The 27748-nt window shown below is 48.3% G+C and overlaps 1 protein-coding gene across 1 annotated transcript; it reads right to left on the bottom strand.

Annotated features, from left to right (window-relative positions):
• Positions 1-5626: 5626 nt before the first annotated feature.
• Positions 5627-16992, bottom strand: GALR1 (galanin receptor 1). Its single transcript, XM_032603365.1, has 3 exons — positions 16327-16992; positions 12781-12846; positions 5627-5944 (listed from the first exon to the last, which is right to left on the bottom strand). Exons 1-3 carry the CDS (start codon positions 16990-16992, stop codon positions 5627-5629), a joined length of 1050 nt encoding a protein of 349 aa, XP_032459256.1.
• Positions 16993-27748: the final 10756 nt, after the last annotated feature.

Here is a 27748-nt window from a genome sequence, read left to right on the forward strand (position 1 = left end):
GCCCAGGGCTCCAAGGGACAGGACCTGTGGCCAACACTTGGATGAGGCTCCGTGATTTCCCGAACAATCCGGTGATCCTTTAAGGGCCCCAGCATAGCCCACTCCGTCCTGAAGGCCTTCCCTGTTCCTCGCGTCCCACACAGAAGCAGGGAATTTACATGTTTTCCTAGAGTCTGACACTTCCTCCCAGTCGTGACCAAGCCCCAGGCTCCCTTTGCTACATCAGCTCCGGGGGTCACGGGTGCCCCTCACCACACACACACAAACTGTTCCCTCCAGGTTTGCTTTCACTGCCTTTGCAGGCCTGGAGGTCTGTCCTCCACTGGCTCTGCTGCTGAAAGGCCGTGAAGGACACTCATGTCAGGCTCAGCTCCTTCTCTGCCAGCACCAGGACCATCCGCATTTCCATACACCGTCGGGCACGTCAGCATGACTGCCGCAAACAAGCTCATCAAATGGGGAGAATGAGCTTCAGGGACACGCTACGGTCTTTAGAACACATAAGGAGTTCCCATTTCAGTAGGCAATATCCCATCTTCTGAAGTAAGGTTCTGTAGTACATGGTGTCCCAAAGAAAACCTACAGCAGACCACAAAATGCATCTCAAATTCTAAATTACCTTACAAATCACCACTACCTACGAGTCTAAAGAATCTGAATGGTGGATTCCAGTTCTAATCTATTCCAGCAGCCAGTGGCCTGTGACTTCTCTAAATGCTGAGAATTGGGGGCTGTGCAATACACCTTGAGATTTCCAGAAAACTGTTCCCCAGCAAAAAGGATGGGGCTTGCATATGATCTAGCAATCCCACTCCTAGGCATATATCCAGAGAAAACTCTAATTCGAAAAGATACGTGCACCCTCATGTTCATAGCAGCACTAGTCACAATAGCCAAGACATGGGAGCAACTTAAATGTCCATCGACAGATGAATGGATAGAGAAGATGTGGTGCATATATACAACGGAATATTCCTCAGCCATAAAAAAATGAAATAATGCCATCTGCAGCAACCCAGATGGACCCAGATGATCATACGAAGCGAAGTAAGTCAGACAGAGAAAGATGGATATCGTATGATATCACTTACATACGGAATCAAATATGACACAAAGAAGCTTATCTGTGAAACAGAGACTCACAGACAGAGAAACAAACGTATGGTTACCAAAGGGGAAACTGGGGAGGGATGAATCAGGAGTTTGGGATTAACATATACCTACCACTATATATGAAATAGATAAACAACAAGGTCCTACTGTATAGCACAGGGAGCTATACTCAATATCTTGTAATAAACCATAATGGAAAAGAATCTGAAAAGCATACATATATCTGAATCGCTTTGCTGTACACCAGAAACTAACACAACATTGCAAATCAACTATACTTCAATTTAAAAAACAAAGACAGAAAAGGATGGGGCTTTCCACCCCGAAGTGACACCAAAAGCCTTAGCTACAGGATCGGCTCTTCACACAACTGTCTGAATACAGCAAACTTGGTCAATGTTCAAACAGACTGGGAGAGAAAGCCCAGCTATCACCAGGTGTACAAAAGTAGGGCGCTTCCTCGCCACCTTCCCCTCCCACTCTCCATCCCTGAGATGTCCCCACCTCCACCGCTGCCCCCAGGACAGAACCCGCACTCTCGGGGCAGCAGGAGGTGCCCTGAGCGTGAGTGCAGGACCCAGCAGAGGGGGGCAGTGCCCAGGGCCTGTGAACGGCCTGAGGATCTTGCCACGCTGAGCACACCCGCCCACCTCCGAATCCCAGGGTGGCAGCCCAGGTGCAGGAGGCGGGTGTGCGTGCACCTGCCGCTCACACTCATGTAGGAAAAGAAACCACCACCTGGACCATCTGTGGTGCTTTCACGGGTAAAGAAACAGAATCCTGAGCGACGCAGACGACGCACAGCACGCTCCCCTAGACACGCTTGCCTGACGTGCGCGCAGCCCACATCAAGGATGCTGCAGCTTTTAAAGCCATTCTGCAGGCTCAACTTTCCACTTCTAAAAAAGAAAATGTTAAAATACAGCACAAATTAAATCCGTTCCGCAATTCTTTTCTTTCCAAGACAAATCACCCTCGGCATTTAAGGCCACCTACCCTAACTACAGAGACTTTTAAAATCAACACGTCCTCAGACAAACAAGTCTTTAACATCTGCGTGACAAATAACTTCACATGCAATGTCTTTTAACGGCCAAGAAGAACAGGATGACCTTAAATAGAAAGTCATTTACAAATTTAAAACCGGGAAGATATTTGTAATCAGTGCAGTTGGAAATTGACAGATTTTAGATGGTAAGTCTCCAGAAGGAGCCACCTTGACCTCTTGACTCAACTTACATGACCACGTGGTTTATATACGTGTTTAACAACTTTTTAAGCCAGAACAGGAGGAAGCTGAACAGTACATTGCTTCACCCAGCGCAAGGCTGCTTGAACACAAGCACTTGGGATCGCACAGCTTATCTGTGGCATCTGCGGAAAGGGAATGGATTCTCTCCTGCCCAGAAGTCTGACCTTGGGTTTCAGCTAACGTCTTGGAATCATTTCTGCACCACGTCAATGCAGCATCTGAGGCACTGAGCAAATGCAGTCGTCCGCAGGATCCCAACCGGAAGTTGAATTACAGAAGCTTTTCGCCTCGCACGGCTCACGCGGTTCAGACATCCCTCCACTGGGACGCCTGGGGTGAAGGAGGAATTTTACTATGGTATACGTCAGAGTGAGGAACTCTGCCTAGAAGCAAGTTAGGATAGAAGCACAGGGGGTGGGAAAGCCGGAGGAGGGGAAGACGATGGTTTGATTCCCGATGTGGGCAGTAGAACGATCCCATTTACAGCAGAAGTATTTCCCTACGATATTCAGAAAATGGCCTCAGCCCTCACCTTGCTGAGCACACGCGTGGTCAGAACAGCAGAGACTATCTACGCTCTTCCTGGGAACACAGGACAAGACAGTCTCCTCATCGGAGTCCCTATCTTCACCAGCAGGGAACCGAAACTGTTGCTTATGCATACGAAACAGCCAACATGCCTGCCCGCTATGTAAATATTCCAGAGCCACCGCCCCATGGGGACGGAAAAGGCCCAGAAAAATAACAGCTGCCCTGGGGCACTAAAGCCGCCACATCTAAGGGGAAAGCATCAAGTTTCTTTGCAAGTCACTAAAACACAAGGTTTATCCAGCAGCCGGACTTGAAAGACGCACTGGGTGTCTCTCCTTTAGCCTGGCTGCTGGGAGTAAGGCAGGGGGCTGGGTTATACAGTGAAGAAGGGGCGGGGCCTCCGAATGGCTCCCTTTAATTACACATGAGGACATCCGAGCCCCAGGAAGCAGCTGTTCGGCAGATGCAATAAAAGTTCGTCTGCAACCCCTCACTCAGGAAACTTTACAGGGTTTTACATCTTTGCAGACCTACGTTATCATCAGCAACAAAACCCATTAGAGGAGGAGATAACCTCAACTCTGAACAAGAGGAATTGATTAAAAATGACGATGGCAGGAAGAATATCCTATCTGACTACAGAATAAAGCGATCTGCTTTTACAATCGGCACACTTGGGTTTTGCAAGTCCGTGGTCACGTCATCTGCGAGGGACCAAGGCATTACAAGGGTAAATACGTCGTGTCGAAGCCCATTCTCAACACTTCTTAGAAAAGAGCAGCATTAGCTACTGTATGTGTTTTAATACTTCATTTGAGTGCGTGGAAAACAGAACAGGAAAACAAGAGAACAGCCATGGTGCAGGGAATCGCCGTCATCCACGCAAGTCCAAAGGCAACCAGGAGGCAGCTCTTTGCACGGCCGCGTGCGTTCACACACCCAGAAGTTGTCCCGGCATTTACAACGGCAGCTTCAAGTTCCACAAAGCACAGGAGGTACCATCGTCAGGATAAAATGTATCTGCTGCCAAATGTGAATAAAGTGCAAACAAATTTTCCGTGCAAAGGACTTACGTTGTTCTTAAAAATACTCACATACACATATACATAATTTTTCCCTGGCCATCAAACACGAAAGCGCTTGCTTTCCCACCCTCTCTGACAATTTTCTCCTATTCCGTCCAGAGAACTATTTATACCATTGCAAAGGTAAACACCGTTTTCTGGAGGAACATAATTTTGAAAGTAAATTCATGAACTAGAGAAGTTAACGTGCAAAGACTTACATCGAGTTGGGTTTTTTGATCTAAAATTTGGTATTTCACATGAAGTCCTGATTTGACACAGCTGTACATTACACAAATTTCTTTTTTAAAAAATCTTCTTGCTTTTGTATCATCCTAAAATAGATCAAAGTCTTACAGTCTGAGAATTATTTTCTAATATAGGATCGTTTACTCTTTTCATACTATTTTCTCATTGTAAATATGAAATCATCACAAAAACTACATTTGAAACTCAAGTCATGAGGATTTGAACCCCAAATTAACATTTCCAGGGGGAATGATGTTTGGGGTAAATGTGCATTAGACATCATTACAAATTTAATGAAAAAAGCATTTGTTTGTACAAGATATGGTATCCCTAGGTAGAGCCATTCATAAGGTTTGTTTTCTTCAAAATTTATCCGAACCAAACATTTAGTATATGCTTTCCTCACATGGCATGACAATTATCTCATATGACTTGCTAATTTCTGAATTTATGGAAATTATTTTCTGTACATCATCTTCACTGACATTTTTTAAATTCTCTCTTTGGGGTAGATTACATTCAAGGCATAGCTAATACCTTGCCATATATATATATAGATATAGATATAGATATATATAGATATATATATATAAAATTTTAATGTCCAGTTTCATTCTCAGAATCTCATTCACAGCTTCCACTATTAGAATAGTTGCAGGTGGTGATTTCCCTGATTTTTTTAGTCAACTCAATAAAGACTAAGTTCACAGGATAGCTTTTAATTGACATCCCGATGGCTGACACCCAGGGTCATGGCCGCAACACCTCCTGACCTCCTGAGATAAACTTAATGGACCTCATGATTGCAGACAGACGCAGCACAACTCAGAAGCCCTGTACACTACTTACAACTGGGAGCAAATGTGACATGTGCACTAAACTTATTTCCATCAAATAGCAGTGTCTCTATATAAACGGTCGCAAAAATAAAACTCAGGGAACACTTTCATGTGTCCATGATCGTATTTTAAAACACACAGTTTTAATATTACCCCTTATCTCAAAATTGAAGAACTAAAGCACAAACACGTTTTCTAAATAAATTTGCTTCAAAACGTAGATCACAAATATTCCTGGCCATCTTTCTAGGTCCTTATTCCTTATCCTATGAAGAACTGAACAAACGTAGGGAATTCTATTAAACTTTCATTTCTTAAGAGGTATAAAACTATTTTATTCTCTTTCGCTTATGGAATCGAATTTAGAAATAAAATAAAATTTAGAAATAATCTTCACTAGACCTAGGGATTTTCCAGGTAGATCAAAGTACTTTTTAAACACAAGTGGAATTGAATTAATATAATATGAACTGTTGTGAAGATAACAAGTTGCCGCCTTGTTTAACACCTCATTGTATTTTTTACGTGTCTACTCCACAAGTATGGAAACGCCGCACGAAGAACGTGTTGATCTTTTTTCACACGTGAGTGCAATTGGTTGATGGCGGGTTGTCTATTCGACTTCTATTTTCTTTAGTGTCATTAAGAGGTGACTTGTTGCGAACGTGGCACTTGAACACCTGCTTATAAGCCCTCCTGAAATTTTCAGAGAGAAACGCGTAAATGATGGGATTCACGGAGGAATTACCGTATGCCAGGCAGTGGGCGGTGATCCGGAAGAAGAAGGAGGTGGGCGTCAGTGGGAAGACCCCAAACTCAGCCCAGAGGTGGATGACGTGGTGAGGCAGCCAGGAGACCCCGAAAACCACGACCACCACCAGCACCGTCTGCGCAGTCTAGGAGAAGGAAAAGAAAGGCGATGCATCGATTACAGCAGGAAAGGAACCCAGCCTCTTACAGCACGCCCTGAGAGAATTTTCTGTGTATTCTCACAGGATCAGGTACGTACTAAATCTGCCTTAGGTGTTAACCTTCACTTCGCGCAGCAGTTTTGTTCAAAACTTCCCCGGGACCGGCCTTGACCCTCCATAGGGAATAATTCTAGCAGGTATGTGAAACGCATATGGATAACAGGAAGCGTGCTTTGAGTCATGGCAACAGGAACACACAGATTGAACACGGTAACTTTACAACCCGATGCACAGCACACAGTGGGACTGAGCCCAGGGAGGCAGCTCAGCTGAGCTCGTGAACGCTGCTTCCGAGAGCTGCCTCCACAGACAAGAGGAGATGTTTATTTCTCCTTGTTGAACTTGGACAAACTTAGAGACCCCCAACACATGCAGTGGGTCCAGAGAGCCATTTCAGGGCCTGTCTCCCTGTTTGCTTGTGTCTCCACCCTTCCCTGCCGCTCCTGAATCTGAAACACCTAGAAATCAGAGGCAGGGTCCACAGGCGTCCTTTGAGGTTTCTGCTGAGCAGGTGATGGGAGAAGATCTTCCCTGGGCAAGAACCTCAACACGAGAGGAGCCTTCCCTCCCGCGCACCACGCGTGTGCCCCCGTCTCCCCGCTGCATCTGTTCTGAGTGCCCGCCACGGGCTGCAAACCTAAAGGGCTGGGGTTAAGTCTTGGGACACTTTTCCTGTGCTCCATCACCACCAAATCAGGACACGTTGAAAAGCCAAGAGTGCAACGAACTGAAAACTCCATCTCCAGGGATTTGAACAAAAGACAGTGGGCTATTAACAATGTTTGAAGTATAAAATAGAAAGCCATCGGCTGGTTTCTTCCTTAAAAGCGTGTAAGCTGGGCTCAACCGCCTGACGGCAGAACCAGGGCTGGGTCGGGGGCACCGAGAGGCGACCTCGGCTGACTGCTGGCTTTGCGTTCTTCACTCGCTGCCACCAATCCGGGCAGACCGCACGATGATCCGCGGTGTAGATGAGGACGCTGAGACCTAGCCTGGCTAGGACAGGGCCTGCTGCCCCCCCGCCCCCCGGCGGGATGCAGAGTTACAGCTGGAGGCCGGTCTCTGTGATCCCAAACCGTGCTCTGAACAGCGGGCGCTCGGGGAGAGAACATCCCACAAGGTCTACCTGGTGACGGCAGCCGCATCCCTGTCTCTGGGCACCCAGGGCTCTCTGGACCACAGAGCCTTAGGGCAGCTCTGTGGGCTCAGTCCTGTAACTGAATCACAGGGGGGACGTTTGCTGGCTCGCTCTCCTGCTCCAGCGCCCATCCCCCTCCATTCTCTTCTAGGCCGTTTGCTCCTCGAAGGTGAAAGGAATATGAAGGACATGAGAGAGAGATGCTTTCCGTCTCTCCCGAGGTTGGGAATCCAGTAGCCTCTCTTCCTCCTCAGATCAAGCCCAGGCTGTGATGCTCTAAAAGACCGTGTTGAACATGCAGAGTGGGAACGTGACCACCAGGACACCTCCCAGAGCAGGAGAGCGTGGGTGCCCATCATCCCCTCCCAGTCACGACCCTAAATCCACTGTGAGCACTGCCTGGTGGTCCCCTGTCCACCTTCCCCTCTGGAGAGACTGGGATCTCGACTGGGATCCACGAGTGTGTGGGGGGGAGGTTGAGGGGAAGGAGAGAGAAAGAAGGAAGGAGGCTTCTTTCTCCTACAACCTCACAGGGTGGAGCAAAGTGATCCCACAACTAGGGAACCACTGTGGACCCACACATTCTTCCCCGGGAGAAGCGCAGACCCCGGCCCTGCAGGGATGTTCCCACCTGACAAGATGACGTTCCTATTACTCCCCATGAATTAGAATCCTGCTGTTAAGGACAACAACACCCCGAAGGTAAGGATTAAGGCTCCTCCAGGAGGGGCACGAGGTAGCAGACTGACTCGGAGAGGAAGTCTGTCCAAGACACGGGCTGGAAGCCAGGAAGCCCAGGCAGAAATGGGAGAGGAGACACTCAGACCTCAGGTCGAGGTCAAGGCGAACACGGTGGTCAGCGAGGCTGGAGATGAGAGCTAAGCTCACCATCAGAAGGTGCGCAGATCGTGCAAAAGCCAAGGACCGACATCAGCCATAAACGGGTTAACGACCTTTGAAAAATGATGTCACCTCCCTGGGCTTCACTTTCCTGGCCTGTGAAGAGGGTGACCCAACCTGACGATTCCCTGACTGGGCCTGGTCCATTTCAACGCTTCAAACAACTCAGGTACAAACCTGATGACAGGTTTTTACAGGGTGGCAGGTATACAGATTGAAGCCACCGACCCCATGGAGCACAAAGCAAACAGCAATCTGCGCACATCTATTAAGGGATTGTCTGCTGTCAACCTGTTTACCCATTGGTGTGCGGGATACATTCCCAGACGATTTAATAAAAACCATCTAGACGTAATTCCACCTGCAAATAGAACGGAACACATCATCTGCTCTTTCTAAGACAATAAGAAGATCTCTGTGCTTCACAAAACACTCTCTGGATATCCTGTTTCATTGTTCCTTTTAGGAAGTTCTTACTAAGTACCAAGCTTAGGGCAGAAATATACCCCAGCAGCTTACTGATAAGAGCCATAGTGTATCTATCTCTGCATCATTGTAGGGCAATGGGCAGTATGGTATGTTTTCTTTGGGGTGTTTGTTACTGTCTGTTTACCCAAGTCCATTCAAAATCTACCTTTTATTTTTAGCGGTTCCACTGGTCTTTTCAGAACCATGAACGAGGTTCTTTTTCTCGGCCTACCTGTAGCTTTGAAATGTGACCGGATTACAATTACAATATAAATCAGGGAAGAATACTCAATCGGTACTTATATAAACTGTAGCATTTATCGAAGCCTGTTCCCAAAAGAGTTTAATAGAATGTTTGTGCTCCCCGCTTAGTGTCAGCAAGGGCTCACTACTTATTTCCTGCCTGTTTCACAGGCATTCAGCCCGTCAGAGCTGGTACAGCAGTGGGCACCCTGCACACGGGCCCTGGCGCTCAGCCCCGCAGCCCTGGAGGCGTCCACACGGCCATGGCGTCACGTTAGGCGAGCACATCCCTGCGTGTAGGCAGAGGCGGTACATGGCTTCTTCCTCTGTCTCCTTTGCAGTAGAGGCTTGCTGCAGATGCCTCTGGGTCCAGGGAACCGGGAAGACATGGGAGGGAATGCAGGAAAGAAGTCCACACTGCATAACAGGGCCTGCAGCCACCACTGCTTCCAACACCCGACTCAGAAAGCAGGCGCCTGGAATACGCCAGCTCCAGGTCAAGACCTGGTCAAAATAAGGCGTTGTACTAACAACCACAAACCGGGTTTCCAGCAGATCAGCGCGCCATCATCACGCAGGGCAGAGCTTTGCAAAAATTCTGGTATCTAGGCCTCATGCCCGATGGCTCTGCTTCCATAGGTCACGGGGATTAGGTAGCTGCCCAGGAACCTGCCTTTCTAAACATCTCAATCGCGTGTTTGAAGAACCGGTGAAGAATTCCACAAAGGCCACAACAAAAGCAAATCATCTCATCCACCCCAAGTGAAAGGCTAAAGTATTTCCTCAATGCTGACAGCGCCTAGGCTGACCCACACCGTCTCCTAGGTAGGATTCGCAAAAGCTGCTTCCTCTCTTCTCCTTTGAAATGTCAGCAGGTAAGGAGACAAGTCCCCTCTGTGGGGAATGAGGCTATTTTCATTTCTTACAGTTATCATTGGCCTCAATCACAGATGGATGTGCATCCGATGCGCCTCCTACTTTCCCCACGTGTCTGTGCAGAGTACAGAACCACCATACCATCGCCTGATAGAGAAGAAGGTATCATCTAAGGCCGTGTGCTAAATCTCTGTACTAATTCCTATACTTGAGGTTGGGTGCTTTATTAGCCTGTCTTCTTTTTACTCCTCACTCTGAAAGTATCTGGAAAATACTAATTTCTCCTCCTCTGAGATGCTCCTTTTCAAGCCATCTGAGACATCCGTTATTTTTTCTTCAAAGAATTTTATTCATAATCCGTCTAATGGAACTTGGCAGAGAAGAAAAAAGTGACTAAAAGATGAGAGTGATGAAAAACATTTTGTGAATTGTATAAATGACGGCCAAAAAGCTTGCTGAATTACTTCAAGCCAGAAGGGGAAAAAAAGAGCAGCTGCTGAAAGAACCTCGTGGTTGAGAGGGTACCAAAAGGGCCTCGCGTCTGCTTCCTTATTAGAAGGAACCATCCGGTGGGGAGGTCTGTCCCACTGGGAAGTCTCGCGGAAATTGTTTAAGAATCTCGTTTTAGTATCTAATCAGCCTTGTGCCGGAAAACGTGTCTTTATGTCCAGCAGAGCCTGGCATTAATGAAGCACAGGGCTCTGTACTATGATCACTACTATTTTGGCCACGGAAATCACACTCTTCATTTGTATTTTCCTCCAAACACGCAGGATAACTGTTCGGCACGTTTGTGATGAAAGACCCAACTCTCTGCCCCGTGAGTGCTACCAGCCTTAACACTCGGGGGTCCCCAGGTGGGTGGATACAGCACAGAGGAAGGTGCCCTACTCAGCCACTGAGAGGGGAGCTGGAAATGGGCGCAGCTGAAATGAAGGAACTATCAAAATCTTATCACATCACCCCATCATCCGCCAGCAACTCAACATGTATACACACCAGGAAGACTGTTCTGCGCGAAGACCCGGGGAAGCATCACCGTGAGACAATCCAGTCTCCGCCTTCAGGGTTGACAGTCAAGCTGGCTTTCCATCCTGGACCCTCTGCTCTTCCCCCTCTGTCTCCCGTCTGCTTGTTCTCCTCTCTCTCTCCCATTCCCTCTTCCCACCCCACCCCTGCACCTGTGTGCTATCCCTTGCCTAGACACAGGTGCGCGCACACACACACACACACACACGCACACAGGCCCCAGCACCACACTCTATTTGTTCTGTGCAAACAAAGAGGCAATTAAATATATCAAAAGAGATCTGCCATCTGTTCAGTGGTTATTAAGGGTCAGAGGTTGTGAGCATCGAAGAGAAAAGCTTCCCTCCTCCAAATGCTGAGAACTTCTCCCATGGTAAGAATTACATTTACACATACGTATATAATATATACCCACACATATATATGTACACACACACACACCCCATGCACACACGTATACACATAAAACCAAATGATGTAAATGTTAAACTAATCACTGATCTTTAGATCATTTTACTGTAAAACAGAAGCTTTTCTAATCATTTCTTCCAAGATCTATTTTCATTTTTTTTTTTTTTTTTTTTTTTTTTTTGCAGTACACGGGCCTCTCACTGCTGTGGCCTCTCCCGTTGCGGAGCACAGGCTCCGGACGCGCAGGCTCAGCGGCCATGGCTCACGGGCCCAGCCGCTCCGCGGCATGTGGGATCCTCCCAGACCGGGGCATGGACCCGTGTCCCCTGCATCGGCAGGCGGACTCTCAACCACTGCGCCACCAGGGAAGCCCTATTTTCATTCTTTTAATCACTTTTTCTCCTCTGGAACCTCCACAATTTCTCTCCAACAGTTTTCAAATATAGAGACTAAAACTAACTGTAGCATGCAAGTAAGATCCAGCCAATGCTAAAGAAAAGTTTTATTTCCTTCCTGCCAAGAGGCAGAAAATCTTTGGCCTCAATCATAAGCAGGTACCACGTTCCAAGGGCATAACCTCTGCAGAAGTTCAGCAAGCCCCCACCCTCCCCAAGGGTGTTAACCTCTTCAAACACAAGCTAAACTTTGTGCTTTTTAACCAACTCTCTGCTATTTCTTTTCACGGGCTCTGAGAACAGGTGTGTTTTTAGCCACGTTATTGTTTATAAACAAGGAAAGGTCAGGAAGAGCTGTAGTTTATTTATGCAGAAGTTTTTAAAGCAAATCTGATTAAACTATAATTTCTGCAAATTATGTGTCCTTGATCATAATAAATATTTAGAAGGAAAACCAAGGTATTTTAAGATGTTATGAGTAATATTTGCGGGTAAAGATTCTGGTTATAATCTCCTCCTCCCTAATCATATGGTCTAATAATCTCATCAACTTTCATTCTACTTCCTAAAAATCAGAGATGATATAGATATTATCTGAATAAGAGGTAAATTAATCCTGATTTGTAAAACAGTTTTTCCTCAAAATGTGAAGTGTGATAAACTGCAGGATGTTAGATGCTGTAATACTCTTCAGGAGAAGCTTCTGGAATTCAGAATTCACGGGATGAAAAAGACAATTAAAAATGGGCTGAAATCCCCTGAGGCCCCTCCCATCTTTAGTTCTCTCCCCTCGGGGCCAAAGTCAGCAGAAGTCTGGGAGGAAGAGAGACAAACAGTGCGTCTGCGTCTGAGGCTTCAGGGAGAGGCTGTAACAACACTCTCCCGGAAGATTATTAAGACAGGGCCTCCTGGCATCACATCAGAGACGGTCAATACACGATAACGTGACGGTAGTTTCACGCAAAGTATGGATCCAGCCACTCGACACTCTGTCCCAACCAACCTAGCACATACCTTCTCAAGAGGCTGAGAATCCAGAAAATGGACCTTTCCCCCCGTCCCGAGACTTCCATCTCTCCCGAGACGTCCATCCACGTTTTCGCGCAGCACGGTCACCCGGCCACCCTCAACAGCTCACTTCCCATTTCTACCCTCTGCCTAGTGGTAAGAGGCTCATCTCAAATCTCTGTACCCAGGAACCAAAACGTCACAGGCACTGGGTGGCTGCAAGGAGAGCTAAGAGTACACGTAAACTGAGCTATAGAAACGCGCACAGGCTGTAAGTCCACGAATATTTTTACCTTTTTCTTCGATACCTCTGACTTCTTCGACACGTTCTTCAACTTTCTATGCAAATGATGAAGGACCTGAAAAACACAGACTAATAAAATCGGTTTGTCTCAGACCCCACACATCACTGTCCATTTTGCAACGACACTTCTGGACGTTCTGAAATGGGACCACCGTCATTTGCAATGTCATTCAAACTGAAATTCACATGAGGTGGTGGAGTAATGGTGACTAAGAACTGCCAAGGACACCTGTGCCTCTAACCCTGAGGGGTGCCCAGGTGCCATCTGCGGCCGGAGCACCTGCTGGCAGAGAGCTCTGGTGCAGAGAGCTCTGCGGTTTCGTCCAGAAAGAGCCACACCGCTACCCATATATGCATCCTTGTTGGTCTCCCTTCCACCTTGGCTTCCCCCAAGATTCTACATTTTAACAATCCCCAGGTCCCTGTCGTATGTTAAATCCTAGATACACGGAAAAACTACAGACTGCCCTCCAGCATCACTGATGACTGGAAGACCGTTCAGCAAGGTTCTACAATTAATGTCCCGTCAGGAAGGCTTCCAGGGAGACACTGGTTTCCTTCCTTAGAGAAACTAGCTTTGTCTTCTCTCGCCAATGTAATACTCAGGGGAAATGATGTGAGTCACTTTGGTTCTATGTAAGAATTTACAACATAAGCTATACAACAGGGCCGAGACGGCTGTACATATGCCACACTGGTGTTGAGTTCTTTCTTATGTCCCATCTGAGTGAAAAATCTAAGGAAAATTAGCTCTGGGTGACTAAGGGCTTTAGACTGTCCACCGGTTACTCGATGAGTCTCTCCAAAAACTGGAAGCAGTGTTCCAGCCACCTCTCTGTCCCCCTGAAGCGCCGCAGCACGGAAGTAATTGAATGGAACTGGACTTACTGTGAAAGCCTGCTCGGTTCGGCGGGATGCAGCCCTTCTGGACGGCCCTTCCCGGATTGGGAAGCCAGAGGACTTAGTCACACCCTCACGATTCCTATGCAGGTCAAGCAGCCATCACGGGGGGCGTGAACTTCCGACTCCAAATTCCCAGCTCTACTGAGATACTTCTCACTTCCTACAGATGCTTAGCATCCTCTGCAAGACAAGCCTTTCACTCGCTACAGGGACATTTGGGATGACTCTCTGCACATTGACAATGGGTTAGTTTACTGTCCTGCCAACAGAGACTGGGGTATAAGAAATCAAATCTAAGGCAAAGATAGAAGAGAGGCTTTAGCAGGAACAAATGAGGAGAACTTTCCAGGGGAAGGAAAGGGCTGGACAGGACCCTGCCTGGCGAGGACCGGCCTGGCGAGGTTCTTTGGGGACAGCCTTCCCAGAAGACCGAAAGCAAGGGACAAGAGGAGACGCAGCAAAACAAAATCAGAGACGGCCACCTGGAGAGGACTCCATATGGAAAAGTCCAATGTTACCTGCTTCATAACACTACCCCGGGGGTTACTCATTCCTTCCACAAACTCGGGGGGATCACGTCTGGGTAACTGCAAAACGCCTAAGGAATGTTGCTGAGTGGTCAGTGGAGAAAACACCCAAGCATGTTTGGAATAAATATGCAAATATTACCTTGAATTCCAAAGAAAGTTCCAGTTATGCTTAAAAGCAAACTATTTCCATATAAAAACTATCCCAATGATCATATATTTTTTGAATTTTTGAAAAATTTAAAATTTTGCCCTATGTGTGACTTGTATAAATTCTCAAATGACAGAAATGTAACCTAATTTATTCCTAGACATTTACCTTGTTGTTTCCATTAAGGAGACCTGAATTATGTTCCCCGAAGACTTTCGGGAAACGATGGAAGTCTAATCCATGCCATGACGATGCAAGAGGCAAATATTGTAAGAATCACTCTAGTCCCAAGGTCCATGCCCTACAGGCCCTCAGCAATTGCCCCTCTCTTGGGGGACTGGGAATCCCTGCACTGAAATCCTCCCTGAACCCTTTACCAGCTTCACAATCTGGGTTCAGCTCCTTCACTCCTCCAGAACCCTCTTTCCTTATCAATAAAATATGCACGATAGCTCCAACCCACTGGGCGGCCTGCAGATTGAGATAGCGCACGCTGGAGACCACTGGGCTGTGCAAACCAAGCTTTGATTTGCGTTTGCAGAAGATGAAATGAATAAAACAGCCATTTACTGAAGAGCTAAGCTGCAGTGACCTCCCAATTTCCCCAATTACCACATCTCTTTATATATAACCCTTTGATGCAGGACATTCTTCCAGATCACATCCAGAAATATTACCACTCAAAACAGACATAACTCAACACAGATGACGTGGGGGGAGGGGACAAACAAAACCAGGTGGCTTTTAGTCAAGATTTCTGCTGGGGGGGGAAAAAAACCCAAAAAGCTCTATGAATTGAATGTAAGAAATGACTGCCGTTCTACCTCATCTGATTATTCAGTCCTAGAGTCCCCGCCTTACGAGAAACAGAATGAGAGATACGGAGAGGGAGATGAAGAGAAAACAGTGGAAATTTCAGAATGTGGTTACAGCAGTATTTTTCTCACGGTGATGGGTCCGGGGAGGGTGTGTCAGGGAGAGCGGAGCTCACCCCGTGAATCACGTCTCATAACTATCCAGCATATACTTTTACTCCAGTATAAACAAGACTTTCAGATCAGTATAAAATCTTCAGACTCATGTGTTATTAATGAAAGAGAATGGGACTTTCTCGAGCTACGAGGGGGAGGCTTGCACCAGGAAGGTTAACAGCCATTTTCCCAATAAGGAGGTGCAGGGGTAGGGGACCAGAGGTGTGTCAACAGTGTGTCTCTCAGCGATAGGGCTTTAGACCTGCCCCCTGAGTCACTTCATATTCCTTACCCCTTCCTAAAAGGACTGAAACGGGGAAGCAGCAGCTGGAAGCCCATCCATCAGCTGGAAGCCCATCCATCCCGTTCTCTGGAGACTCCCTCAAGACTCCGTGAAGAAATACTGTCTAACCACTTGGATTTGTAACGCCCAACTTGTGTATAAGACGAAAGTCAAAGCTCTGTCGCCAGAAGCAGCGGCTTCACAGAGCCGGTCCCCGCCGGCCCCCCCGACCCTGTGCACCCCGCGGGCAGGGAAATCTCCCCATCAGGCCCTGCTGAGGGCTGTGGAGGGGCGCGGACCCTCCACCTGGCAAAGGCGTGCGCTCAGGAGGATGGAGCGCTCGCCGTGACCCTGCGGCCACGTGGGGTAGCCCTCGCGCGCGCTGAAGGGGCGGCGCGGCTTTCCCCTACTGAGAAGTGGGCGTCGACGCCGCCTTCCACCAGGACAACCTCAGGGCCCCGGGCCGGGGCGAGAGGACGGGCGCCGGGAAGTGACCTGCTGCAAACTTTCCCTGGCGTTGCCCAAACTCCGAGTAACTTCCGCGCAACGTCAGACCCGCGAGCCCAAGCCGAGGCGGAGGGAGCAGGAAAGGGTCACCGCGCGGCCCCCGCAGAAAATTCTGGGGAATGAGGGCAAAGGGGCGGGGCGGCTGCGGGTCCCGGGAAGGGGTGCAGGGACGCAGGAGCCGCCTCGGGCCCACCTTGGCGTAGCAGAAGCAGATGAATAGGAGTGGCAGCAGGTAGCCGAAGACGAAGGTGCACACCACGTAGGCCTTCTTGTGGCGCTGGCTGGACCACTGCTCCCAGCAGAAGGTCTGGTTGCTGACGCCCCGGTGGAAGAGGCGCTGATGGTAGGCCACCGGCGAGGCCATGGCGATGGACAGCGCCCAGATGACGCCCACGCCCAGCAGCGCGTTGCGGGACACCCGCAGGGCGGAGGAGCGCCGCGAGTGCACGATGGCCACGTAGCGGTCCACCGACATCGCGGCCAGGGTGAAGATGCTGACCAGCATGGACACGGTGAAGAAGTAGTGGACGAACTTGCAGATGAAGGCGCCCAGCACCCAGGTGGGCAGGGCGTACACCGTGGCCTGGAAGGGGATGCAGAAGAGCAGGTAGGCCAGGTCGGCGATGCTCAGGTTGAGGATGAACAGGTTTGTGGTGCTGCGCGGCTTCCCCGGCTTGCTGCGCGCCAGCACCGTGATCACCAGGCTATTGCCCAGCACGCCGAGCGCGAAGATCAGGCCGAACACCACCAGCGTGACGAAGTTCTCCACGCCGATGCCGAAAAGAGTCCTGGGGTCCGGGGCGGGGGGCTCGGGCCCGCTCGCGTTCCCCTCACTGAAGTTCCCCGCCGCCAGCTCCATGGCGCGCGGGGGGCGCCCGGGTCGCGCCGCGAAAGGTGCTGGCCGGGGAAGGAAGGCGCCGCGGGGAGCCGGAGTACCCAGCCCCTGGCACGCAGAGCGCGAGTTTCTGAGCCTGAGCCTCCCTGATGGGCACGCGCCCGGGCGCCTGTGCCTAGTGGCACCGTCTTTTTGGACGGGGCTGCCCGAGAGAGGACACGGACCGGAGCCGGAGCTAGACCTTCCCAGACCGGGCCGGTTGTCCGGAGAAAGCAGGGCTCCCCTTGCCCAGGCACCACCGCCCGCTGATCCGCCCGCACCCGGGAGGAGGGACCTGCCGGTGCAGTCCTGGGGGTGGACAGAGCCCTCTCCGCGCCTTACCGACTCCGAGCCCCTGCGGGTCGTCTCCCACGTCCCGGGAGTGGCTGCGGGCTGCACCTGTTGCTCTGAGCCTCTCCTTTCCCGCGGCGCTCTGGGGACACAGCCGGGAGCGCGGCCACGTACCGCCCGGTTCGTGGAGAAGGCTGCCCTCGCCTCCCAACCGGCCGGCGCCTCTCTCCCCTCGCGGTTTTTGGTCAAACGGGAGAGTGCTCTGTGCCTTTGTGGGCATTGGCAGGGGGCCACTCCGTCGCCACTGAGACGTAGGCAGGACTCAGCCCCGCGGAAATCCGCGCCCGCCCCCCGGCGCGGAGAGACTGGACGAATCCCAATGGGATGGGTCGCCGCCCACCTCCTCGCCACGATGGGCCGCGCGCGCTCTCCTCCGCGCGGTGCGGACCTGCCTGCGTCCAGCGAAGGCGACAAACGCCGCGTGCAGCCCCTGCCCCGGCAAGGGAAGCAAAGCGCGCTCCGTGCGCGCTGGGCGGGGAGGCGGCGGCGCGCAGGCCTCGGTATCTGTCAGCGCCGTTCATCCTAGCCCTCCGGGGGTGGGGGTGGGGGGCGGTCGGGGAGAGCCCTCCCTACCCCAGGAATAAAGCCCAAGAAGTCGGTGATTGGCCCTGAGGCAACCTGGAGTTTTTGTAAAGTCCCTAATCCCAACCGCCCCTCCCTGCCCGCTGCTAGGGAGCAAATAAGCAGGAAAGAAAAACGAGTGGCCTGTTTTGAGTTTTCTTGATAAATGTGGATAAGATGAAAGGAGAAGGTGTCGTGCTTACATCGTCCAACTTTAGATCAGTTTTGCCTTATGTTACTCATCTGAGTGACATAAACAGAAGACGTGAAATATTCGTGAAGTGAAAAGAACACGTTTAATACCACTGTTGTAAAATGTGGATCCGCCCCCCCCAAAAAAGGAGCTGTTTAAGTGTACTGTAGTAGTGTTAGTAAACATTACCCTTGTTTATAATCTTGCTGGTTCACAACTAGAGAGATGAAACTGATTCCTTTATTTGCAGTGTTTATATGATTTGTCCATAAGAATCCTGGTACCTTTCAGCATTCTCCAGATGATTCCTGAGTGTCCATCATGCGCCAGACACAGTGCTTGAGGGCGCTGGGAATACAAAGATGAACGGGATGCAGCGTTCCCTCGGGCAGGTGCTGACTTTGCCTGGGGAAGTCTGGGAAGTAAGTAGTATCTAATTTCTCTTTGACTCTAACTTGCTAGTTCTATTCTGCTTCATTTCCAGAAAGATTTTGATGCGGTTCACTGAACACCTACTATGTACCAAGCACTTTACGTGCATTCATTGTTTCATTTAATACTCACAATTCCCTTGTTACATCCACACACATTTCCCGAGGATGAGATTGAGTTTAAGTAATTGGCTGACCCAAGAACGCCCTTGCCTTCCCTAAGAGGATGCTTGGAAAGCTCATTCAATTGTCCTGCCCATCGGTGTCGCTTTTCTTCCCAAGGGGCTCTCTGACCTACACTTTCAGGGTACCCTGTGTTGGACAGCCTGTTGCATCAAAAGTTGTTTGTAATTAGATTTGGGGAAGAGTTTTCTTATTATTATGAACTATTTTCAACATGGAACAGATATGATAAAACTTCATGAAATACTCATGTACCCACCATGCAGCTTAGAATAATAAAAGAAATTACCAGTAGAGTTGAAACCACTTTAATGTATTTCCCCAATCACAACCTCCGCCACTGCCCCCTCCATCTCCAGGTAACCTAAATGCATCCTCTATCAGTCATTTATTTATACATTTATGGCATATGCATATGTTCTTAAATAATATACTGTGGGGCTTTTGCCGTATTTGAATATTATATGGTCAGGATTATATTTCCCTTAAGATGTACTTTGTCTCTTATTACTGTAGATATACCAACATTCTTTGCATTTCACTGGCCGGTTCTATCTTTTGCAATCTTCCTATGTCCTGTGATTTCCTGATATCTCTTGGATACAGCACATAACTGAATTACTTTAAAATCCAACTTGACAATCTCTAATTTTTTAACTGATGAGTTTAGTCTGTTTACATGTATTGTTATGATAAATTATAAGTCTAATCTGTTTGGACTTATTTTTAACATTTTATTTTATACCTCCTATTGGTTTTCTATTTCCAGGCTTCTTTCCCCCCCTCTTTTTTGACATCTTGAGGGTCGCATTTGAAGGTGGCTTTTTCCCTCTTTTTGGAAGGAGAAGGAATGTGGTCTGTTTTTATCCTTTTACTAGTTACCCTTGAGTGTCTGCTATGTGCCTGAAATTATTTTAGGTTCTGAAAATAGAGCAACGAACAAAACCAAGTCCCTTATTTCATGGATCTTATCTTTTATTATGGAAAGAAGATATTAAAAATAAATAAAGCTATAATATGCCATATAAATACCATGAAGGAGGAGAAGGCGGGATAGGATACAGTGACTGGAGAGTGTAATTATACGGCAGTCAGGGAAAGCGGGAACCTGAAGGAGGTAAAGGGGAAAGCCTTTTGTCTTAGTCTGTTTGGGAGGCTATAACAAAATACTATAGACCAGCTGGCTTATAAGCAACAGAAACTTATTTTTCACGGTTCTGGAAGCTAGAAGCCCAAGATCCAGGCACCCGTAGAGTCGATGTCTGCCTCCTGGTTCATAGGTGGCTGCCTTCTTGCTGTGACCCCACATGGAGAAGGTTCAGAGAAATTCTTTTATGAAGGCATTCATCTCATTCCTGGGGTTCCACCCTCCTAACCTAACCACCTCCCAGAGTCCTCACCTCCTAATGCCAGCGTGCTGGGACTTAGGATTTCAACATATGAACGTATGTCATTCAGATCATAGCACCTTTTGCATACTGAGTGTAGAGCATCCTAGTGAGACAGAAAGCAACCAGGGAGGCACATGCTTGGCATGTTTGCTTCTTAGGCCTTTGGGGGAGATCATTTTCCTTCTTCTTAAAGATTTTATTTCAAATTTTCCTTCAGTAGGTGTCAACAATAAAAATTGCTCATTTATTCCCAAAACTGTGGTTAGTTCAACCATCAGCCGGTGGTCGACCAGATGGACAGCTCTTGGCTCTCAGTGACCTGAAGACATTATTCAACTTTCCAGAGCTTTTATTTTTGCTCTTGAGAAGTCAGGCCATGCTATCATCACTCCTTTGTAGATAATTTGACTGTTTTCTCAATTTTTAGTATCTTTATCTTCGGTGTTTTATAATTTCACTTCGTTGTGTTTGATTGTTTTCCTTTTCCATCCTTCTTGAGGTTTGTTGAGCTTCTGAGGCCGAGGATTAATATTTTCCATCAATATTGGAAAATTCTCAGCCATTATCTCTTTAAATATATATATATATATATATATATATATATATATATATATATATATATATATATATTTTTTGGCTGCATTGGGTCTTCATTGCCGCACACGGCTTTCTCTAGTTGTGGCGAGCAGGGGCTACTCTTTGTTGCGGTGCGCGGGCTTCTCATTTTGGTGGCTTCTCTTATTGCAGAACATGGGCTCTAGGCGCGCGGGATTCAGTAGTTGTGGCACTCAGGCTCAGTAGTTGTGGCACACGGGCTTAGCTGCTCCATGGCATATGGGATTTTCCTGGACCAGGGATCGAACCCGTGTCCCCTGCACTGGCAGGTGGATTCTTAATCACTGCGCCACCAGGGAAGCCCTCTCTTTAAATATGGACTTTCCCCATTGCTGGCATTCTCGTCCTGGAATTCTGAGAGACACGAGTGAGGCCTTTTCACTCTCTGCCTCAGTGTCTCTTTTTCTTTTTTAATTTTATTGAAGTATAGTTGATTTACAATGTTGTGTTAATTTCTGCTGTACGGCAAAGTGACTCCGTTATATACATATATATTCTTTTCCATTATGGCTCATCACAGGACGTTGAATAGGGTTCCCTGTGCGCTACAGTATCTGCCTCAGTGTCTCTTAATCACTTTTTCATAATTTTAATTCCTTACTCTGGGCCAATTTGTCGATTTTCCTTCAATTCTACAGCCCCCATTTCACTGTTCTCTCTTGATCTGTGATAGATTTTTTCTTTTCAAATTCACCAGGACTCGTTTATTGATTTTTTCTTTCTCATCGCGCATGTTTCTAATGACTCTCGGATTCCTTCAGGCGTCTTAAACGTGCTGGTTTTAGGTGCAGTCCACTGCTGCTCACTGTTTCCTGGGGCTTCTTCTCAGTTGCTTGTGTAGCATCATCCCTTCGATTTCTACTTGGCCAGAATGCGTCTGTGGGAATTTTATAAGACGTGAACTAAGAGGACGTTCTTACAAAAGTATTTGCCTTTGCTTCTGCCATTTGCCCCCACGGCTCCATCAACTCGGGGACTTTTTAAGTTAAGTTCTCAGCTTGGTAAGCCTCAGAACACACGTATGGGAGGCGGGTGATGTGGGCATAAGTTCTCAGAGGAGCCCTTTCCTCCCTCCTGGTCCTGAGGCTGGCCCAGTGCTTTCTAGACCTTTCTTCTGGCAGATGGTTTTGCTCCTCCTGTCCCTGTTGGAAGATCACACCACCTGCCTTTACCTTGTGACTGTCTATGCTGCGCTCAGCTACAGAAATGAGTCCCAGGGGCTTCCCTGGTGGCGCAGTGGCTGAGAGTCCGCCTGCCGATGCAGGGGACGCGGGTTCGTGCCCCGGTCCGGGAAGATCCCACATGCCGCGGAGCGGCTGGGCCCGTGAGCCATGGCCGCTGAGCCTGCGCGTCCGGAGCCTGTGCTCCGCAACGGGAGAGGCCACAACAGTGAGAGGCCCGCGTACCACAAAAAAAAAAAGAAAAAAGAAATGAGTCCCACCCAGTTCCCTCAGGCTTTTGTCCATGAAACACGTGTGTGCGGCTGGAAGGTTTCCAGAGCTAAAGCTTTCAGCGACGCCAGGGACCCCATTACTTTCACCCAGGACGGCACAGCCCAGACGGGAGGATTTTTTAAAGTAAACTTTAATGCTGTATCATAAATATACTGTGGGCGGGGGAGAGAAATTTAGAAAAATACCTTTAAAGAAAGATGTGAAAAGTTTCCTGGGAACATGAAGAAACAAATCTTTAAAAACAGGTCCACATCCAAGTACTTCCTGTTACATGTCCGCCTAGTACAGGGCACCTTAGGACTCAACGTTTACTTCCATGGGCTTTCACTGTGTTGGTCCTATGTCATGAAGGACCACTCTGAAGCATACGGGGGATGGGATTTGTGAGCAATTGACAGAATTATTACCCTGAGTTTTTAAGAGGACATGAAGGTGGGTGTGCAAACTCGGGTCTCCATTCTGCTTAACACAGGAATTATCCTCCTGAGATGGGGCTCCATCCGGCCAGTCCTGCGTCCACACCTCATTGGTCTCCCACCAGGCGCTGTGGCCACAGGGGGACCTTCCACAGTGGAGCCGATGTCTCTGCGGCCCCTTCTCAGCTCTCTGCCCTCCCGGGAGCTCGCAGCTCCAGTCACGTTAACGCTTTCCCCCTGCACGCGGTGCTTTTCCATGACGCTTCACCTTGTTTCGTGCCGCTCCGTCCATCTGAATGCCAGCTCTCCTTTCGTCACACCTGGAAAACGTTTACTTCTCGTGCCCGGCCACCCTGCGGCCTTCTTCCTGGGGTGTCTTTGACTCTCCCATTGGGGCGACTCACTTCTCCTGCTGTCTCTTCTCGAAGCACCTGTGAGTCATGATTCTGTGTGTCGAGAGCACGCATTTCCCACTCTTAAACCCGCAGACTCTCTTCTGGCTAAATATTCAGATCGCTTCCTCTGTGGAATATTCAGATTTTCTCCTCCGTGGAGCTTCTCTCCTCCGTGGATTTACTCTCAGCTTCTGGAGGGAAGCCCTGTCACAGCGCCGTGTCTGCTGAAAGGTGGCCGCAGCCCCCCTGCAGCCACGACCTCCTTCTCCACCTTCGTGTGCCCTGGGCGCCCTTTCTGCTCACGCCGGGGCTCCCCAGGACAGCTGTCTGCTCCCCTCCACCCCCCGAGACCCAAGAGAGGCCGGATGCGGTCCCACCTGCTGTCTGGTGGCCGCAGCCCCTCTGGGCTGCAGAGTTAGCACAACCCTCCTCTCAGATTCTGAGACGACAGTGGCTCGGACACCAGGCCCACTGCTCCCGGGCACCAGGCCCCGCCACCTGGGCCCTCGGCTGGACCAGCTCCACTCCACATATGATTTTCTTGATCTTTACACTGTTACTGATTATTTGGGCTGTGCCTGTCCTGGCAGCTGTAGTGGGTGACAGTACCCTCTAGAGTATAATGCACTGAGGTCCCATCGTGTAGAAACCCGCTGACGTGAATACAGGCTTTATCTGCCAGCATCCCTGGCAGGTGCTAGGAACATTGCCTTCACACTCTATAGTAATCCTGATTGATACCTCGACATCCTCACCTGACTCCAGAACTGAGCACCTGTCCACGCTTGGCCCCGTCAGAAGACTCCAGAGGCTGTGCTTCCCCTGGGGTTCTAAGCTGTGATATGTACATAGGGTGAGAGCTGCCTTTCTTGCCGTGGGAAGTGAACCCCTTGAGACCACAGATGACATGAAGGAAAGCAAAGCCCAGGGATGGAGAGAGAGGAGCCCAGACCACAGCTCTACAGCTGCTGGATCCAGCCATGCCTGAAGACTTCCCGGTCACATGAGATAATGAACTCCCGGTTTTTTTCAAGTGGATTTTAGGTCAGGTTCTGCCAACTGAGAAAAGTCTGATACAGCACTGCTTCATGGGAATTGTATATAACACATCTCAACTATTTAGATATTCATGTGCAATTTGAGAAACAAGGTATATATGAAAGAGAAAAGAATATAAAAGATGACATAAATTAAATGCATCAGTGCTTGAAACCAGTTATTTTTGGTCTGTTTTCCAGATTAAAAATTTCTAATTTTTACATTTTTTATCTCTTTGTTTCTTTCTCTTTATTCACATTTAAGGTAATCATTATGTTTACCCTTAACATTTCTAAGAAAATTGGGCTCAAAGAATAGGGAGAGGCCACTCAACATTTGATTTAAGAATCATCTTTGTAAATAATTTTTCTTCCTTTAATGCACTGATTCATTCATTCCCTGAAGGAAACCACTTAAACCATCACACGATCCTCCCTCTAGGAATTAAATGTAGAACATTTACATCACAAAAGGATCACTCTCAGGGCTTCCCTTCCAAGTGTGGCGGTCCACACTTCCAATGCAGGAGGCATGGGTCCAATCCCTGGTCAGGGAACTAAGGCCAAAAACTTAAAAAAAAAGAAGGATTACTCTCTGTGCAGCTTTTTCTAAGAAACATTTCTTACTGAATTGTAATAAATACACACTCCCAAAAGTGTGCAAATCATAAGTTTACAAATGGACAAATATTCAAAGTCCTTTAACGCATAATGAAAGCTGCATGTCTAACCTAAGGCTCCTGTAAAACGCAAGTCACTGTGCTAGATGCTGCCGGAAAATGAAAGATGAGAAAAGCACAGGTCTTGGAATGAAAGTCATTTTGCATGTCTAGGGGATGGGTGAAAGGGGATTGGGTCCTGTGACACAGAAAACTTAGGTGAGGCGAAAAGCAAAGCATCCTTGAATGACATTACTGCCGTCCTGAAACTCCTCATTTAACCTCATCAAAAGCAAGCAAAATACCCTCGAAATAACTCAGGTGACTGTGAGTGTCCTTAGTGAGCTGCTTCCCGGCTCCTGGCTGCTAACACACCTGGGTGAGGAGGGAGGAGGGGGCTGATCTTTGCAGCATCACCGATGTGCCCACGAAGCCTGTGGTTGACTGTAACTAACAAACGCTTTCTGGCTATAATTACGCAGAAGAAATGACTCACCGTCCACTTACATTACTGATACTTTATGATGTTTGACATTGTTCTTCCTGAAATACCTGTTGAATTTCTTTAATTCACTTCTTTAAAGTCTGTTTGAACTTCAGTATTTAAAGTGAATGGTGTTTTGTTTTGTTTTGTTTAATTTATTTCTTTTATATTTGGCTGCACTGGGTCTCCATTGCAGCGCGCAGGCTTTCTCTACTTGTGGCGAGCAGGGGCTTCTCTTCGTTGCGGTGCATGGGCTTCTCACTGCGGTGTCTTCTCTTGTTTCACAGCACGGGCTCTAGGCGCACAGGCTTCAGTAGTTGCGGCACGTGGGCTCAGCAGTTGTGGCTCGCAGGCTCCAGAGCGCAGGCTCAGTAGCTGTAGTGCATGGGCTTAGTTGCTCCGCGGCATGTGGGACCTTCCCAGACCGGGGCTCGAACCCGTGTCCCCTGCCTTGACAGGTGCATTCTTAACCACTGCGCCACCAGGGAAGCCCTGCATTTCGGCATTTAAAAGGTGTCATTGATTTCATCTATCCAGTTGTATTCATCAGTCTACTCCTTTAGCCTTTCTGTTCTATTCTAAGCACTTTGTTAAAGCAACTGGGGAGAACTCTGTCCTTCATATCAGGAAAAACATGACACCCCAGCACTGAGGAGAAACGTCCTCCCCTGGCCTGGATTTCCATCCGTTTCTCTAACACTTACCTACTCCAGGGTCAGGGGTCAGAGAGCCCGTCCACGCCTTGAGAAGTGGGTCAGCTGAGAGCACCAACGACACCCACTCTGATGGTGACGGGTTATGCCTGCCATGGACTCGGCACAGGGTAACGATTTCTGGAAGCTCCTAAGCTTTGGTACTCTGCCAAATGTTTACAATGTAGCTGTGGCTGTTGACTGATCCCAAGTGCAGAGGGGCAGAGTCTACAAAAGAGAGACTATTTCGTATACGCAAGGTCTTGCTAATGCGTGTTCTCCTGATCTGTTTGTTGAATAAACGAAGAAAAGCTTTCAAACAGCCCAAGCTGGATCTGTCGGTCATGATTTTATTTTCCTAAAGGACGGAATGGGTATAAAGAACTTTGAGTTACAGGGACTACGGCGAAATGTCATCCAGATCTAGCTAAGATAATTCAGGAAGGTGGCTACACCAAATGACAGCTTTTCAGTGTAGACGAAACAGCCTTCTACCGGAAGCAGATGCAATCCAGGACTTTCACAGCTGGAGAGGAGATGTCAATGCCTAGCTTCAAAGGCCAGGCTGACTCTGTCATTAGGGCTACTTTCATAGCTGGAGAGGAGGTGTCAATGCCTAGCTTCAAAGGCCAGGCTGACTCTGTCGTTAGGGCTACTGCAGCTAGTGACTTGAAGTTGAAGCCAGTGCTCACTGACCATTCCAGTAACCCTAGGACCCTTGAGAATTATTCTCAACCTACACTGCCTGTGCTCTATAAATGGAACCACAGAGCCTGATGACCACACATCCACTTACGACACGGTTCACTGAATATTTTAAGCCCACTGTTAAGACCTACTGCTCAGAAAGCAAGACTCCTTTCGAAGTATGACTGCTCATTGACAAGGCACATGGTCACCCAAGAGCTCTGATACAGATGTACAGTGAGGTTAATGTTGTTTTCATGCCTTCTAACACAACGTCCATTCTGCAGCCCACGGACCAAGGAGTAATTTCAACTTGCAAGTATAATTACGTAAGACATACATTTCGTAAGGCTATAGCTGCCACGGATAGTAATTCTTCTGATGGATCTGGGCAAAATAAATGGAAAGCTTTCTGGAAAGGATTCACTATTAAGAACATTCGTGATTCATGGGAAGAGGTCCGAATAGCAACATTAACAGGAGTTTGGAAGAAGCTGATTCCAACCCTCATGGATGACTTTGAGGGATTCAAGACTTCAGTGGAGGAAGGAACTGCAGATGTGGTGGAAACAGCAAGAGGACTAGAAATAGAAGTGGAGCATGAAGATGGGACTGAACTGCTGCATCTCATGATAAAACTTTAACGGATGTGGAGCTGCTTCTCAGGGACGAGCAAAGTGATTTCCCGAGATGCGTCTCTGCTGGTGAAGACGCCGTGAAGATTGCTGAAACGACAGCAAAGGACTTAGAATATTCCACAAACTTAGTTGATAAAACAGTGGCAGGGCTTGAGAGGATTGACTCCAATTTGGAAAGGAGTTCTGTGGATCAGATGCTGTCAAACAGCACTGCCTGCTACAGAGAAATCGTTTGTAAATGGAAGAGAGTCCATCGGACTTCACTGTTGTCTGATGTTCAGAAATTGCCACACCCAGCCCAGCCTTCAGCCACGACCATCCTGATCAGTCAGCAACATCCAGGCAAGACCCTCCACCAGCCAAAACAGTGCCACTTGCTGAAGACTCAGACGGTGGTTAGCATTTTTTAGCAATGAAGGTAAATTTTAATTAAGGCACGTGCATTATTCTTTAGACAGGCAACCGTGTCGATGGTGTACACGCACCTTTTATATGCACGGGGACACCAGAACATTCATGTGACACGCTTTCTTGTGATATTTGCTTTATCGCGG

The sequence above is a fragment of the Phocoena sinus genome, chromosome 14 (genome assembly GCF_008692025.1).
Source record: "Phocoena sinus isolate mPhoSin1 chromosome 14, mPhoSin1.pri, whole genome shotgun sequence".
Lineage (NCBI taxonomy): Eukaryota > Metazoa > Chordata > Mammalia > Artiodactyla > Phocoenidae > Phocoena > Phocoena sinus.